The sequence below is a fragment of the Labeo rohita genome, chromosome 14 (assembly GCF_022985175.1).
Source record: "Labeo rohita strain BAU-BD-2019 chromosome 14, IGBB_LRoh.1.0, whole genome shotgun sequence".
Lineage (NCBI taxonomy): Eukaryota > Metazoa > Chordata > Actinopteri > Cypriniformes > Cyprinidae > Labeo > Labeo rohita.
The window spans coordinates 32,603,833-32,622,122 of NC_066882.1; the positions used below are offsets into that span (position 1 = coordinate 32,603,833).

At 35.7% G+C, this 18,290-nt stretch overlaps 1 protein-coding gene across 11 annotated transcripts in view; it reads left to right on the plus strand.

The window, feature by feature from the left end:
* The window catches only part of LOC127176403 (NACHT, LRR and PYD domains-containing protein 3), a 52,669-nt gene that overhangs the window by 13,155 nt on the left and 21,224 nt on the right, over nucleotides 1-18,290 (plus strand). For 7 of the 11 annotated variants that reach the window (XM_051128057.1, XM_051128064.1, XM_051128063.1 and 4 more), the window contains exons 3-5: nucleotides 15,089-15,202; nucleotides 15,584-15,697; nucleotides 15,791-17,575. In XM_051128057.1, the coding sequence (XP_050984014.1) occupies nucleotides 15,089-15,202; nucleotides 15,584-15,697; nucleotides 15,791-17,575 (2,013 nt within the window). Of the gene's footprint in view, nucleotides 1-14,358; nucleotides 14,558-14,801; nucleotides 14,876-15,088; nucleotides 15,203-15,583; nucleotides 15,698-15,790; nucleotides 17,576-18,290 lie in introns of those variants that run through there. The other 4 variants (XM_051128058.1, XM_051128059.1, XM_051128061.1 and 1 more) reach the window with 4 other exon arrangements.

Genomic DNA, 18,290 nt, shown 5'->3' on the forward strand with positions numbered 1-18,290 from the left:
CATGAATTGCGACGTACATAGTTCAGACGTACCTATCACACGTCGTTTTTAATGTAAATTTCTCACGTACGCCGCCGTCACGTCGCCGCCTAGGATTGGTTCTACAGTGACGTCGCTGTAACGTCGTCGCGGGTCTATCGTCTGCCCTCCCTATCAATCCCATTCAAAATTTGACACGGTCTGACAGCGACGTAAGGGTAGACTGCGCCTTATCCTTAGCCTGCTTAGCCTTAAAACGGCACGATTTGCCCCTCATACTGCCTATAGAAAACAATTCAAAAAAGGCGCCTCTCGCTGCAAAAACGCGTTTGGTGTGATCGCGGCCTAACGCGGCTTTGCTGTTTTCCGGTATTGTGTATCAATTGGGGATCATGTTATCTGGGGATATGCGCGTGCACGCAAATAGGTTTACCTGAGATTCCAGCAGATGTTGGATGGCCACAGATTCGTCACATGGAATTTTCTACGGAACAGATTTCAAAGCTTTCCACATTATTTGAGCATGTTTGTATCATTTTTGGACTCTGTTGTTTTCCCCTTCGCTATTCCAATGTATCAGACGCCGTTTAAGGGAAGTTTAATGCGTTTTCATGTCGTGTCTCACACACCACGCCCAGATAGTTTTATTTAGGCTACATTCGTGGATTGAATGTTTTTTTTCTAATAACAATTAACAATAAAGTATTTACATTGTAAAAAGCCTGTTATGTGCAGTAGTTTAAAAAAATATATATATATTTAATTTGTGTATTAATTTTAGGCATATTGATGTGGTTAAAGGGACGTCAAGCACTTTATTAACTTTATTTTTTCTTTTCTTTTTTTTTAAATATTATTTATTTATATTTTTTTATATAAAGAATAAGTGATAAACAAGCTATAGTTTTGCATTGTGCCCATAATTTCGAATTAGTGACACAGAGAGGATGCAGTGAAGTATCTGTGCTTATTTAAGTTCAACAAATTATTTAATGTTTAACAAACATTTATTTAATGTTTATCAAACATATATACATGGGTGTTAAAGCAAAATTACAAAAAGCACTTTTAATAATACATATACCGTAGCTTCAACGCAACATTACATAAAATGCATGTTTCTGTTACTAGAAAGAAAAATCTGCTATGTCAGAAATGACACATGTCAGTGTAATGTCCATATGTGACCCTGGACCACAAAACCAGCCATAAGGGTCAATTTTTTGAAATTGAGATTTATACATCAGCTAAAAGCTGAATAAAATATGGTTTGTTAAGCTAATTATTTGGCTGAGATACAACTACTTTAAAATCTTTAATCTGAGCGTGCAGAAAAAAAAAATCTAAATATTGAGAAAACTGTCGTTAAAGTTGTCCAGATGGAAGTTCTTAGCAATGCATATTACTAATCCAATCAATTAATAAAAAAAAAAAATAATAATAATAAAAAAAAAAAAAGGTTTTGATATATTTACCAAATATACGAATATACCCGTGCTATTTATTTATTTATTTATTTATTTATTTATTTAGTGGTCCAGGGTCGCATATGGCAGAAATGTTTTGTCTTGGTCTCAGCTGACATTCAGAGAGGTTGTGGTCGTCTCTAGGTTCTGATTCATCATCTGGTCTGGATACAGACTGGATCTGGTTAATTAACATCATTCAGTTAAGCAGAAACATTTTAAGGCATTGATTACATATTCTGATCATGTTTTTGCAGGGGTTGTTGTCATCTCTTTACAGGTGTTAGTGAGGTTGTTACCACTGAAATGAAGATAACTGGCATAATTGAAAGTTATATTACATATAAAGAGGCCCCCACTCATTACATTTTACTTATAAAACTGAATATGTGTCATATTTTCAGTTTAATAAGTCTGCAATGAAGTACATAATAAAGCTTATCCTATTCTAATTGATGTTTAGGAGAGAGGTATCCTATTCATGTGAGGTGCTGAATGATTATGAGGTTAGTGATGTGTACTGTCTCTTTATTTCTTTGCTGGTGGCACAGGTTTACAAGGTCACATACTCACCAAATTTATTTTATTACTACATCATGTCATGGAGGTTGTGTGCTTAAAAGCATTTGATTGTAGCTTTAACAGGACGGGTTTACATGGGGGAGGCACAGGTTAATCAGCACAGGTTAATGTCACAGACTCACTAATTTTAGGTCATTGTCACATCATTTAATGGAAAATTAGTTAAGCTAAACTTTGGATCTTGATAAAAAAAAAAAGATAAAAAAAAAAAACAAACCAAACAAAAAAATAAATTAGCCATATATGTAAAAATTCATCATCACAGTATCATATGTTCAACATGAAAAAGTTGTGGTTGCCATTGAGTGGTTGTCACAGGACAAAAGACAGTATGGAAACTGGAAAAAGAGCATGAGTCGAAAGTTCCCTACAACATGGTTCATTTTAAATTGTTAAACACTTGTCAAAAACTTTGTTACCTTGTAAATGTAAACATGCTACAAATGTTACATACATATAGCTAATAGGAATTGTATGAAAATACCTTCCTGTGTTCATCACACATATTATAGAGTTCGGCTTCTGAATCTGTTTATGATGTTTTCTACTGTTAGAAACACAACGGGAGCCCAGGATGTAGTATGTAAAAAATGAAAAGCAGGAGTCATGAATTGGTCTAAACAGAGATCTAAGCCTATGCTAAATGTTGATTTCAGATCAGTCATAAATCAGTCATATGTCCAGGGAAGAGGATACAGAGGCATCAGACCAATCAAGAGATCTCAGAAAATAATAATAATAAAAAAAAGAAGTGTAAAATCACTTAAACTCAAGCATCTGTTGTTGTTTTTTTATTATTTTCTTTTCTTTAATATTAAGTAATAACTCAGAAAATTAATAATTTGATTAGGAACAATAGTAAACTTAAGATCAATTAACAAGACAATAAAAGTCAATAAAAACTTAATGGACTTCGCAGTTCTTGTTTGCTTTAGGTAGCCTACCGCTAATTTTATCTTAATCTATATTTGTTCTTTAGAACATATAACAGCACACTACAGACACAATGCTATACACAGATACTGAAACAACAATACTTACAGTTTTACTTCAGTTCGTTGAGGCGTTTGACTATTTATTGTAACGATTGTCCCATGTTAAAGTGGGTGTGGTTTATGAGCGTGACATGGGAGAATGGTAAACTTCCTTAAAACTGCGTGAAATACACAGACACGAACACGGCGAAATCAAGGAGCTTTATTTTGCATACCAAATGTATACTACTGGTGAAACACGTTTTTAATTTTATGATCTGTGCAATTTCGCATGTGACGAATCTGTCGTCGTCTAACATCTGCTGGAAATCCAGGTAAACATACTGGCGTGCACGCGCGCATCCCCAGTTAACATGATCCCCAGTTGATCCATAACACTGGCTTTTCCATGGCTATCACCAACAAGTCAAATGCACTTTACAATCACTTACCCAATGAAATGTACTGTAAACAAAACTATTTCTTATCGTAAGCTCAGTGCTATCAACATTGATGCACTTACTACCTCTATTGCTTCATCTGCTGTTTCTGATGTATTCAATTTTACTTGTCCATCCAAGATTTATGATTTGTATCACTCTGCTATTGCTGATGTTTTAGACGAGCTTGCTCCAACTATTACTAGGTCTGTTCCCATGTCTCGCTCTGCTCCATGGTATAACGAGGAGCTACGAGCTATGAAGGCCAAAGGCAGACAACTTGAACGCCTTTTTAGGAAAACGGGTTTAACTGTACACTATCTGGCTTTTTCAGATCATGTTAAGCATTACAAAATTGCCTTGAACACAGCTCATTCTTCCTATATCTCCAAAACTATTAGCACTACAAGCAATAAGCCCAAATCACTTTTCAGCATGGTGAACCGGCTAGTTCAGCCTCCTACACAGAATGCTTCTTTACAAGAATCTGATGATTTATGCTGTTCCTTTTTACGTTACTTTCAGGGAAAGCTGGACGCTGTATGTGGGACATTTGATGCAGAACTGACCACTTCTACTTGTAAACTAGCTCAGCCTATTCAAACGCTCAATAGCTTCTCCTTGACAAACCCCACCTTTATTAATGAAATAATACAAAAATCCAACTCTTCTACATGCCATGTTGACCCTGCACCAACGTTCCTTTTGAAACACTGTTCCTCTGCCATTTCTGGTTCTATTTCACATCTTGTAAACATGTGTCTTATCTCTGCTACTGTCCCAGTTTTACTCAAAACTGCTGCTATCACTCCTGTTCTTAAAAAGCCAACACTGGACCCAGGTGATTATGCTAATTATCGCCCCATTTCCAACCTACCGTTTGTTTCAAAACTCATGGAAAAGGTTGTTGCCACTCAGTTGCAGTCATTTCTAGCCCGCAACAAACACTTTGAAAAATTTCAGTCAGGTTTTCGTTCGCAACACAGTACCGAAACTGCTCTAGTACGGGTTATAAATGATCTCCTCCTTTCTTGTGATTGGGGCAACCTTTCCATACTCTTATTACTTGACCTTAGCTCAGCTTTTGACACTGTCTCTCATAAGCTACTACTCATGCGCCTCTCAGATTGGCATCTCAGGAGCTGCGCGAGCCTGGCTTTCCTCCTATTTGACGGATAGACAGTATTATATCACCATGCATAACTACAAATTTCCCGTTGTCCCTCTTAAATTGGGTGTCCCACAGGGCTCAGTTCTAGGTCCATTATTATTTATTATTTACATTATGCCCCTTGGACAAATTATTCGTAACTATGGTTTTCATTACCACTATTATGCTGATGATATTCAGATATATACTTCTTGCCGACCTGATTCTATTCACCAGACTACTGCGCTAGTGTCATGTGTCGATGAGTTAAAAGCTTGGCTTAGCTTCAACTCTCTAAGCTTAAATCTGACAAAAACAGAAATTTTAGTTGTCGGCCCCCCAACTGTAACAAAAAACATAACTAATCCCCCTAGAATTGACCTTGAAGCTACATCAATTCTTCCTTCTGCCACATCTCGCCTTGACTACTGTAATGCTCTTTTTTCTGGATTATCTGCATGCTCTATCTCCCGTTTGCAACGTATTCAAAATTCTGCTGCAAGAATGTTAATGTATACCAAACAGTCTGATCATATTACTCCTATTCTTTTTAACCTCCACTGGCTTCCTGTTTCTCCTCACATCACTTATAAAATTATTCTGCTTACCTTTTGTAATGGGGAGTGAATGACGAGAGGCGAGCGGATCCATTTGCGAGCTTTTATTATATGGACGAGACAGATACATAGTCGAGCAGGCAGGGTCAAACAGGAGCAACAGGTAAAACGCAGGCAAGACGAGAAAAATAATCCTTTAACAAGCGATAATCCACAAGGCAGGCGGCTAGGCAGAAGAAAACGAGAAAACCAGGCGAGAGATCAAAAACCAGGAACTAGGAACAGGGCACAAGAAACTAGGAAACGCTAACGATGGGGATAACAACAATACAACAATCCGTGAAGTGCACTGGGAAGGACCGGGGCTTTTATAGAACGCCTGATTGGTCACAGGGGCTGACGCAATCAGTGCGGTGGAGGATGGGAGATGCAGTCCGGAGTGTGGTGCAGCTTAGCTTAGTCAAACTATTATGTTTAATTTGTTTACTAAAATAAATTGCTGACTGTCTAACTTTAAACTTGAAGAGCTCCCACTTCTTAATATATGTCATTTGGTCACTTCCAAAAATGTATTGTGCTATTTCTCGAACCTGATTGACAAATCTCTCATTATTGAGCAGATTATTGTTTAACTTCCAATATCCTTGTAAGCTATAGTTTTTAACTTTACAACCAGAGAGAACCAAAACAATCATTTTATGATCTGAAAGGTGTGCATAAGAATACGAAACCTCTGTTATATATAGGATACAATCATGATTGGCCAACCATAGGTCAAGATCGAGAGGAATTAATCCAAGAGTAAAATTTTTCACTAGAATTTAAGAACCTCCAGATATCCACAATAGATAGATTTGAAGACAAAAAGGTAGTAAATTAAATTTAGAGGAGTATGACATATGTGGTGGGAAACGATCCAAGAAATCATCTGGGGCGTCATTAAAGTCACCACACATTACCAAGAAGGCACCTTGATATTTTCTCAACAACACAGATACAGAATGAGTGACCTCCATGGACATATTCTTGGCTTGGACAGAAGAATTGTAGCCATAAACATGACCTAAAACAAAAACAGAATTGTCCATCCTAACAACTATGAGTAGCCATCTCCCTTCTGTTGAACTAACCGATTCTAGAACGTCACCTTTAAACTTATTCACAAGAATAGCGACACCTGCCGAATGATGAGAAGCCTGACAGCAAAATATTTGATCTCCCCACTGAGAACACCACCATTTAACATCAGTTTCACATAAATGAGTCTCTTGTAAGAAAATTATATTTGCATTAGTACGTCTAACAAAAATAAACATGGATTTCCTTTTAATGTTGTCTCGTAAACCCCTAACATTAAGAGAATCTTAAATCTACTAAAAACAAAATCAGACATAAATCTTATTTGGATGTCAGAACAATATTATACAAAGAACCCTGAAACAGAAAAATTATAAAGCAGTCGGTAGTGAACAATTCCTAGCTTAGAAGAGTCACATCACCTGGACGAATGTTGTAGATTGACAATCAGCAGTCAATATACTATTTTCAGTCAGTTTTCCTCTTGAAAGTCGACAGACAATTTTTCTCCATCTTTGAAAGCATCTGCTCCATGACAGTAAGCTCTCTTCCCCTCTTCTCTCACCACTTTTGGCCATAACAGCCTCCTCTGCTGAGTGCGGTAAAGTTGGTTTTATGTTGGACATTCGTCAGAGATTCTCAGAAGTGCATGAAAATGATAAAAAAAAAAAAAGATATGCATTCCAAGATTCGAAAACATGCAAAGCATCATGCAAAGAGATGATGTAGAGATGTGAATTAAATGTAAAAACAATAATACCTGATTTTAAGCTGTGAATGGGATATTAACTATGAATTTTTGCTTTATTATTCGATTGTATTTCAATATTTTCTTTTAACTGGTAGTTAACAGGTGTTGTTATGGCATCTGTAATATATTCTGTAACACATCATGCATGACTAGGATTTTGGATTTAATTAAATATTTAATTAATCTTTAATTTAATTAAAGCATGATGAAAATCCATATCATATTTGTCCCTTTTTGCATATGCAAATGTTATTAGCTTGGAACCTAATTTTTAAACACAATTTTACACCTCATGTCTAATCTGGAATAAAAAGAATGTATTTTTGCATCTCAATCTTTCAAAATGGAGTTTTTAGATAAGCATGAAATTCCTGTTTGTCCAAAAGAGTTTGAGGTTGGTACTGATGGAGTGCCACATGCAGTTCTCATGCTTTTAAGAGGTCTTTTTTTCCTCCAATCTCTGTCACTCATTGGATCTATGTAAAATATTTATAAAGGTAAACAGTGTCTTTCATCATCTAAATCAAAGAACAATGAGAAAATTCGAGTTTTGTTTTAGGAGGAGTCTGTTTCTGTGCCTTATGTAATAAACAACTAGAATCGTTTCGAAGAAAGTTTGGTCATTACCTTGCAAATACCTGATAACTAACAACATGAGAAAAGTTACATTGATAAGTAAAGTTACATAAGTTGATTCATAAATGTTATGCACATCGGATGCCTATTGTCCACAAGCTGATATGATTCTTTAGGGTCTTAATGAAAAGTCTATAATATACTTTGGTTAAAAATTCTCAATGGTTTTGTAAAACAACACCCTTTTTACCTTGTCAAAATCAGCTCTGCAAAAATCATCTCATTCTGGTCGAGGCTGCTTTAAATGCAAATGAGCTCTGCTCACCCCGCCCCCCCTCTTCTCTCTGTGGAGTGACGAGCCTGTTTACTTTAGCCGCATTTAGCCGCTAAACTTGCAAACTAGCACGTTAACTAGCACACACACAAAAAAATACCTTATACTCACGTCTGCTGTAAGTGAAGCTGGATCATGAATGATTCGCGTGAACATAGACGGATATATGTAGATCGGGAGGTTCATTCCCTTCACATACAAACATAATCCACTGCATCTTCAGCGGCTCAGATGTCGGGAGTAAATGACGACCACTATGTTCATTATTACATCCAGCAACACAACACCTCAATCGCTCAATCAGAGATATTTACATCCGTGCTCCGGCATCGAAACAATGGAGGTCGAACTGTTACAGCTGATTTAGGGCGGCTCTGAGGTAAGACGCTCATGTCAATCAACTATGGTGGGAGTGGCCTCTGTCATGTGACGCCACAACGACAGGCATCTGAGAACGACTCGATTTGAAAAAGGGGATATTATTTTTACAGATTAATTAAAAACCACTGCATGGATTTGTATCATTATAGTGTAGATTTGTACATACACTGACAACACAACTTTAAATATGGATATTTTGCTTACAAAAGCACATTGATTCATTTCAAAAGGCCTTTATTAACCCCCGGAGCCATCTGGAGCACTTTTTTATGATGGATGGACACAGTTTATTGGACTTCTATTATTGTTTATTGGACTATTCAATATCACCCATTCACTGCCATTATAATGCTTGGAAGAGCCTGGACATTTTTTTTTTAATGTAATGCTGATTGTATTCGTCTGAAAGAAGAAAGTCATATGCACCTTGGATTGCTTGAAGGTGAATAAACAGGTGGTAATTTTCATTCTTGGGTGAACTATCCCTTTAACATTTTAAGTGAATTGAATAGAAATATGCATTAAAGCTAAACATTTTAAAAACACAAATGTTGTGCAACATAAATATTTTATCCTACACTTACAGAGCTTCAATAGTAAAGCTGTTGATGAAGAACCTCTTCCTCAAAAAATACAGCATTAAACACTTGAAAATAGTTTCAAATAGTAGGTTAGTTTAAATTACATCTTTAATCAGCATCATGAACTAGTGTTATTTGACTTAATTGACCCCTAACAGAAAGGCTTGTAATAGGAGTCAAATAGTGTAACCGGTTACACCACTTGACATTTCAATTTAAAATCAAACTGGACAGACACTATCATGGACACTTATGCAAGTACATGGCCTTGTTGGGAATATTTCAAATGATATTTTTAAAGTTAATACTCATTTTTATAATATTAATGAATTATCAATGTATTCCTGAGATCATACCATTTGACATGTATACCTAAGAATACCTGACCATACAATAAAAATGTCAAATGATCTCACATTTTAAAAAGTTACTAACCTTTGCATGCATCAGTTAGTATCACCAGAGGTCCTTCTCTGTGATATAATTTCCTGTCACATGATCTTTTTTCAAAATATTAACAAAATGGCTCCTTGAATGGGTGGTTACACCACCTTGACAATTCAGGAATTTGACTTGACTCACATAATTCCCCAAATGAATGATAATATTCAGAACAATGGTGCCCCATTTACTTTTATTTACTATTAGATAGTACTAATGTAAGATTATCCCAAACTAGCTGATCTGGTGTTTTATTGATAATTTCACCTTTTTTAAACAAGATCAATTTTTGGTACAAAGTTTTTATGGTTACACCACATAGACATTTTTGCAATCATTCCCCAAATATTATCTCAAAATGAATTAAACCAGAAAATTCCACAAAAAGGAGAATGTATGCAATTATTGTGCACACTTATTTTGAAATGTTTACCCTTTTTAATTAAACCATATGGACACCAAAAAGTAGCATCACATCATTGACCCATATATATATATATATATATATATATATATATATATATATATTTCAAACTGGCTTTGCCAGCTTAACTTAATGTGTTTTCTATATAAAAAAAAAAAATTAAAGCAACAAGCATATTACAAACACCAACATATCAAGCGTCAAGAGCCCAACAAAAGGAAACACTGGTCTCCTTGATTGTTATTTCAAATGAATCAAAACAACCACTGTTAATTCTCAATAAGAGCCTCTAGAAGTCTGACAGAAATAAAGTCAGTCTGGTTAGTAATGAGTGAAGCTGGTAAAGCTGTTTGTTTAATCAGATCTTGAGAGATTTAATGTCTTGTTTTAGTTCAGTTGATGATTTCTTCAACTGTGGCTGAAGTCAGTTCTTGTGTTTCTCTTTCCTTCAGTGATTCTGTTTGTTAACAGCAGGTGTTCATCATTAATGGTCAATCAGCACAAAATGATCTCCTTAACTCCAACACTGTGTCAATGCTACTTAAACACTCTGTAGTGTGGAAACACATGAACACTGAGCAGTGCTTATTTAACACTGCCAACTATTACACAAAATTTTACCTGTTTCATTCACATATGACTGATGCATTTGAGTCTCGTTATGTTTATTAATAGATCATATTAAATCTATGTAATTTAAATGGATGGAATTTTTTTTTTTAATTTTTTAAAATTTGTAAACTTAAAAAAAAAAAAAAAAAAACGGGCTTTGTTGAAGGACTTGACACTTCATGTGGACTGAAAGACTGAAAGACCCTGGATTGTTAATATTGTTGTGCAGACATACACTGCCACTCAAACATTTGGGATTAATAAGATTTTTAATGGTTTTTAAATGTTCATAAAGGCTGTGTTTATTTGATCAAAAATACAGAAACAAACAGTAATATTGCAAAATGTTATTACAATATAAAATAATGTTTTTTTTTTTTTGTTTTGGTTTTTTTTTTTTAATATACTTTAAAACATAATTTATTCCTGTGATGCAAAGCTAAATTTTCATTTACTTTTCATTACTCCAGTCTTCAGTGTCACATGATCCTTCAGAAATCATTGTTATATGATGATTTATTATCAATGTTGAAAACAGTTGTGCTGCTTAATATTTTTTTGGAACCTGTGAGAGTTTCTCAGGATTATTTGACTAACACTTGACTTTACACTACTGTTCAAAAGTTTGGGGTCAGTAATTATTATTATTATTTTTTTTTTAAGAAATTAATACTTTATTCACAAAGGATGTGTTAAATTAAAAAAGCGATAGCATAATTTTCACTGTTATAAAATATTTATATTTGTAATAAATACTTTTTAAATTCTATTTAACTTGTTATTCATAAAAGAACCCTGAAAAAAAGAATCACAGGTTCCAATATTTGGCAGCACAGCTGTTTCCAACATCCTATAATAAATCAGCATATTAGAATGATTTCTGAAGGATTATGTGATACTCAAGACTATTAAAGATATTTAATCTCTTATTTAAGACTACTTAAGATTTTTGTATTACAATAACATTTTGCAATATTACTGTATTTTCTGTATTTTTGATGAGCATAAGAGACTCCTTTAAAAAACACAACAAGTCTTACTGATCCCAAACTTTTGAGTGGAAGTGTGCATCATACAGAAACTGGATTTTGGAAATCTATATAACTTCCTGATCATGTAACCTCATGTTGCAGCACCCACTGTATTATATTCATAAACATCTTTCGCACATTGTACATACATATTATTTTATTTTGAAAATATATTTGTTGTTTTTAGACTATTATTTGAATTATTGAACACTTTTTTACTGTTTTTTATTCTGATTTCATTTGATTGGTAACAGCCATATAGTCTCTTACTACTTAAATGTATTAATTAAAGAATTTGACACAAAAGATGATGCATACATTTAATTAGGTTAGAAAAAAAATTGGCCTTATAAAGGTAAAAATGTCTGTAAAAGGTAAGAATCGATTTAAACTTTAAAGCTAATTTCTGTTACTCCTGAAAACGAATCACCGCACAGAAGGAGTCAGCTGTCCACAGCAGTCTAAAACCTGCCATAAAACAAAACCCACCTTCTTTGATTTAATTTAACAAACTCAGTCATTTTGAAAATGACGAGCAGCGTTACACCACTGAGGCAGACCAGACTAAAAAAATAATGTTTTGAACAACATATAGATCAGTGCAGTGCAGCATCAAGAATATCATATATTGAGAACAAATCTTCAATAGATATGGTTTTCATGCAAACAGCATACAAGTGTTTCACAGCAAAATAATTCATTGTTTTTATTCAGGAGTAAAACCCCCCTCTATTACAAAAATATCATACTTAACAACTTGACTAAGCCTGGTTTCTCCCAAGGCTTTTCTCCCCTCCCCCCTCCCCTCTACACTGTAAAAAAATAAAAAACACAATTTGTTGAGTCATTTTAAAATAATTTGTTACCCTGCTGCCTTAAAATTTTAAGTTCAGTCAACTAAAATAAGTTTAGTCAACTTGAAATGTTAAGTTGTACTAAGTAACAACTTGAATATTTGTGTTTGCTAAACTTAACAGATGGGTAAGTAACCCAGCTGCCTTCAAAATTTAGGTTGATTCAACTCAAAAATTTGAGTTGTCACTTAGTATAATTTAACATTTCAAGTTGAATAAACTTTTTTTGAGTTGACTGAACTTAAAATTTTAAGGCAGCCAGGTTAAAAATTATTTTAAGTTGACTCAACAAATTGTTTTTTACAGTGTATTTCTGGCACCGATGGAGTTTTGGTTCCTGGCCACTGTCGGCGCTGGCTTGTTTCATTTGGGACACTCAGTTGGATTTGTGTTCAGAAAATTTTGAAATTGCATTCTTGTTTATGCTTGGCTATTGTTGTAAAAAAAAAAAAAAAAATCCGAAAACTGTACATGTTTAATTAAGGTGTAAAGTAGAGAGGGAGACGTGAAACGCGCGGATCCATCTGCAGACTTTTATTGAAGGACATCGAGAAAGACATTGACAGAGACATGGTCAAACAGGCAGGGTCAGGCGTCGGCAGTCAGGTATGTTAGAGCAAGACAAAAGAGTAGTCCATAAGGCAGGTGAGGGTCAGAGAACGGTGAACGTAATCCAGGGGGCTAGACAAAAGGGTGATCCGAAAAGACAGGCTAGAGTTCCAAAAGGCAGGCAGCGAGACAGACTAAACAATGTAACAAGGCGTGAATTCAAAACACAGAGAACTAAAGAACACTAGAAACTAGGACAAGGCTTCGTATGAAAGTTAACACAATCCAAAACATAATGACTTGTGTTTAAATAGTAGTCTGGGGTTTAAATAGAGTCTCTGATTGGATGCAGGTGATCAGAGCAATGGCTGATGGGGAATGTAGTCCGGGGTGTGGTGCAACTGTCAGTGTAATGTGAATGTGAGAGGGCGACATCTGGTGGTGAGCGGACCGAAGGTCACCGGCCAGATTCGAGAGGTAAGGAGATATTGTTTGTTGTACAAAATGCTTTCTCAATATAAATGGACATCTTTGTCAGCAACAAGTAAAATGTTATGATTCTCTGATTTGCAGCTTCTTGTTTGTCATTTGGTTCAAAAGTTAAATTATGTGAAGTAAAAAGCAAAAAAAAAAAAAAAAAATATATATATATATATATATATTTATAATTAAAAGAAAAAAATAGACATTTGTGTCAGAATGTCCTGAACATCATTTTCTTAAAATAAGAAACATTTATTCTTAAAATTAGGATATATGACTTAAATAAATTTCTTCTTTCATCAGAATAAATAATCAGAGTTGGCTTTTTTGTAAGCAAAAACAAATCATCTTTTACTCTTAATTCTAGTCTAGGTAAATTATCTTACTTCTTACTTATCTTACTGTCTTAACTTTTTGGCTTGTCAAGATGTTTTTTGTAGTGCAGCTGTGAATAGGAGCTTGTTTGAGTTAGTATAACCTGTCTTGTGGGCTATTAGTCTTATGAATTAAGTATAGTTAAGATGATCTCCAAAAAAAAAAACACTGGCACACCACAGCTCTGCTGTGACCAGTAGTAATCATTCATGCCATCTTGACCTTCTTCATACTCTTTTAACACTTTGATTTCAGCAATGTCAGTATCCAGCTCAGACTGTTCTCTTTCGGCCTTCACTCTCAACTCTTCAGCCTCTAATTCTTGTCTCTTTCTTAAAGCAGATGTTCTGGCTAAAAGTGCTGCACGTTCAGCCTCTGCCTTGACAAGAGCAGAACTGGTTGAAGATTGTGACACAGAACTACTTCTCACAGATCCAGCACTTTTGCTTCTCTACTGACGAGACATAAAAATTTATCTGACAAAAATGATTTGACATCGCTAACGATTTGCAGCTGTGTATGGAGTTTTCAGACGATCCCTTACGCATTATGAAAATTCAATGAATATCGAAAAAAAAAAAAAAAACACTTGTCGTTTGCCCTGCTGTGTCCTAACATTATACTAGTAGAAAACCTGAAATCATCTTTTAGTGAAAAATGTACAAAACGTGCACCGCTGAGCTGATGGAGCTTGAGAACGAGCGTGCGGCGTGACGTCATCATCATCATCATCACGCACGGCACAAATGAAAAGTGAAAGTAAATGATCAGAGCTGAAGTTTCGCCTTTTAAACAACCAGAAACGATCATTTACAACACGGAGCATCAAAGTGTTTCATAGGAACATTTATAAAAGCTAAAATCTCGTAGATTCTTGAGGGCAAAGTTGGAGGATTTTGTGAATCTGAAACTAAATGATCGAGATCTCGAGACACTACAGGTGACTGACGCGTTAATGTTTTCTCTGAAGGACGTGTGTTTTTTAAAGATATGTTTGACAGTTTTTCATTTTAAGCAGATGAACTAGGTTTAATTAGCGGTTCGTGCAGTCTGTGGTTTATTTGAGCATTTGTTAACACTCGACTAACATTGTGTATTTGAGTAAACGCCGCGTCTCATGATCGTGTTTCTCTCCGGATCCGTTCAGCTGAATTATTGTGTTTGTTTGTCATTTCTATTCATAGCTGGAGATCAGATTCTGTTTCATCATGGATGACACACAAACATCCAGAGATGAAGGTGTTTCTCCAGGATGCAGGTACTTTGAACAAACACTCAATCAGATCACCTTAAATGATACCAGATGGGAGACTCCATTGTGCTTTGTGTGTGTGTGTGTGTGTGTGTGTGTGTTTTAAGATAAAAATGTAAATATTATTTAAACAAAAAGACCATAAAGCCTCTTAATGAAATGTTCTTTGATGAAAATACATAATTTATGATTATAAAGGATTAAACATGTTTGTTATAGTTCATTTCAGCAGAAGAGATCAGAACCAGAGTCCAGCTGTGTGTCTATGAGGAGTGACTGGTCTATGGGTCGTATCATAGATTTTAAGAGTGGAGATACACAGACTGATCTCAGGTATAATATTTTAATAAAAATATGATTACAGTAAGTCATTTTATATGATCTGAATAGTGTTTATAGTTCTTTCTGCAATGTGAGAAATTATGTTTGTTCATTGTTCTGATATTTTAACATATATAATGTTGGTCACACAGAGACACATTTATGAAAACACTCAATGGACGATATGCACAGTTACTTCCTGGTTTTAGATAAACCAGCTCAGTCATTTCCAGTCTGTGGTCAAATCAGTTATAGCTATATATCAGCAATAAGTGAAGCTAAAGAACGCTCTGTGCATATAGTCCATTCATTTAAACATTTTTGTAATAATAGTGTAATGAAATGAAGTGCTCTTTAAAGTGATTGTTGTGTTGTTATCTCTCTCTGTTATAGTTCAGTTCAGCAGAAGAGATCAGAACCAAAGTCCAGCTGTGTGTCTATGAGGAGTGACGCGTCTGTGAATCAGACATTAGATTATAAGAGTGAAGATACAAAGACTGAACTCAGGTCTAATATTTCTGTAAATGATTATTTGATTATGATACAGAAAACACATTGTTCTCATTAGTTTATTAATAATGCAGTAATTTAATTTTACAGCAATGAAGTACTCAACACGTTTAGATCAAATCTGATGAAGAAGTTTAAGTGTCTGTATGAGGGAACAGCGACGCAGGGAAACCCAACACTCCTGAATGAGATCTACACAGAGCTCTACATCACAGAGAGTGAGAGTGGAGAGTTCAGTAATGAGCATGAGGTGAGACAGATTGAGACACAATCCAGGAGAACAGCAACAGAGGACACAGCCATCAAATGCAATGACATCTTTAGACCTTTACCTGGACAAGACAAAGCCATCAGAACTGTGCTGACAAAGGGAGTCGCTGGCATTGGAAAAACAGTCTCTGTGCAGAAGTTCATCCTGGACTGGGCTGAAGGGAAAGAGAATCAGGACGTCCAGCTTGTATTTCCACTTCCTTTCAGAGAAATCAACTTGATGAAGGACAAAACACTCAGTCTTTCAGATCTTCTTCATGACTTTTTCCCTGAAACTAAAGAAATGGAAATATTCAGTGACAAATACAGAGTGCTGTTCATCTTTGATGGTCTGGATGAGTGTCGTCTGTCTCTGGATTTTAAGAGCAAAGTGAAACTGTGTAATATATCTAAATCAGCCTCAGTGGATGTGCTGCTGATGAACCTGATTGTGGGGAATCTGCTTCCCTCTGCTCTCATCTGGATCACCTCCAGACCAGCAGCAGCTGATCTCGTCCCCTCTCAGTATGTCCATCGAGTGACAGAGGTACGAGGCTTCAATGATCCACAGAAGGAGGAATACTTCAGGAAGAGAATCAGTGATCAGAGTCTGGCCGACAGGATCATCTCACACCTGAAGTCATCAAGGAGCCTCTACATCATGTGCCACATCCCAGTGTTCTGCTGGATCTCAGCCGCTGTTCTAGAGAAGATGTTGAGTCGAGCAGAGACTGGAGAGATTCCCAAGACTCTCACTCAAATGTACACACACTTCCTGATCCTTCAGACCAACATCAAACGTGAGAAGGACTATGAGAAGAAGGTGACAGATGAAGACATGATCCTCAAACTGGGGAAAGTGGCTTTTCAGCAGCTGGTGAAAGGAAACCTGATCTTCTATGAGGAAGACCTGAGAGAGTGTGGGATTGATGTGACAGAAGCATCAGTGTACTCAGGATTGTGCACTCAGATCTTCAGAGAGGAGTTTGGCTTGTATCAGGGGAAAGTCTTCTGCTTTGTTCATCTGAGCATTCAGGAACATCTAGCAGCTCTATATGTGCACCTCTCCTGGACAAACCACAACAGAAATGTGTTTGAGCAGAGTTTATGGTCTAAAGTGAAGGACTGGTTTAAACTCAATTCATCAGAGCATGTTTCATTATCTGATCTGCATCAGAGAGCTGTGGATGAGGCTCTACAGAGTAAAAATGGACATCTGGATCTTTTCCTGCGGTTCCTTCTGGGTTTGTCAGTGGAGTCTCATCAGATTCTCCTACGACAAATAATGATGCTGAAAAAAAGCAGCTCTGACAGCAATGAGGAAACAGTTGAGTACATCAAGAAAAAGATCAGGATCATTGACTCTCCAGAGAAATCCATCAATCTGTTTCACTGTCTGAATGAACTGGGTGATCATTCACTAGTGGAGGAAATACAACAGTATCTGAAATCTGGAACAATAAAGAACAACAAACTCTCTTCATCTCAGTGGTCAGCTGTAGTTTTTGTGTTGTTGACATCAGAGAAGAAGCTGGACGAGTTTGACATTAATGAATTTGTTGGAGAAAACAATAAAGCTGAAAAACTGAAAGTTCTTCAGTATCTGCTGCCTGTGATTAAAGTTCAGTAAGTATCACTGAGAACAATCACTTCACTCTTAAAGAAAATCAAAATCTCATAATGATTGTATCAGTTATTGTATTAATCTGACAGCACACCTGAGACACACTTTGATGACAGCATTATAATTCTTCCATGATTTATTCTATCATTTTTTTTAATTTTTGAAATTTATTTCTAGTATTTAGCTGTTTTATAGATGGAGATAATGGCGAGATGTGATTGGGAAAAAATACACACTGGACTCTAAAGCACCTGACAGTCAGTCTCTTAAACATGTAGATTAGTTTAAAAACCAACAAGAATAGTAAAACCAATGAGTTTAATGGTAATAAGTTAGTACTTAAATGATATGGACGTGATCCACGTTAAATGTCTTTATTGTTAAAAAAATTGTGATTAAATACACTCAACAAACAAAGCCCAGCTCTTATAATAGAAGGGAATAAAGTCAATTAGTTAGAGCCACATATTTTAATGTCCAGTACAAGAGCTTGAACAATAGACCTTCATTATGCAGCAAACTCAAACACAGTGAATATGGTCTCTCTTTTAATCTTACATTTAGGACAAAGTGTGGAGTTAGTTGGGCTGATTTAATGTTGTATATGTGGTGTGATATGCAGCCTGTGCAGAATCTTGAACTGAATCAGGTTTGCTCTGTTTCACACTGAGAGTTTGTTAGCCTGAGTCCATCATGTCACATTTATCTTGTTTCACT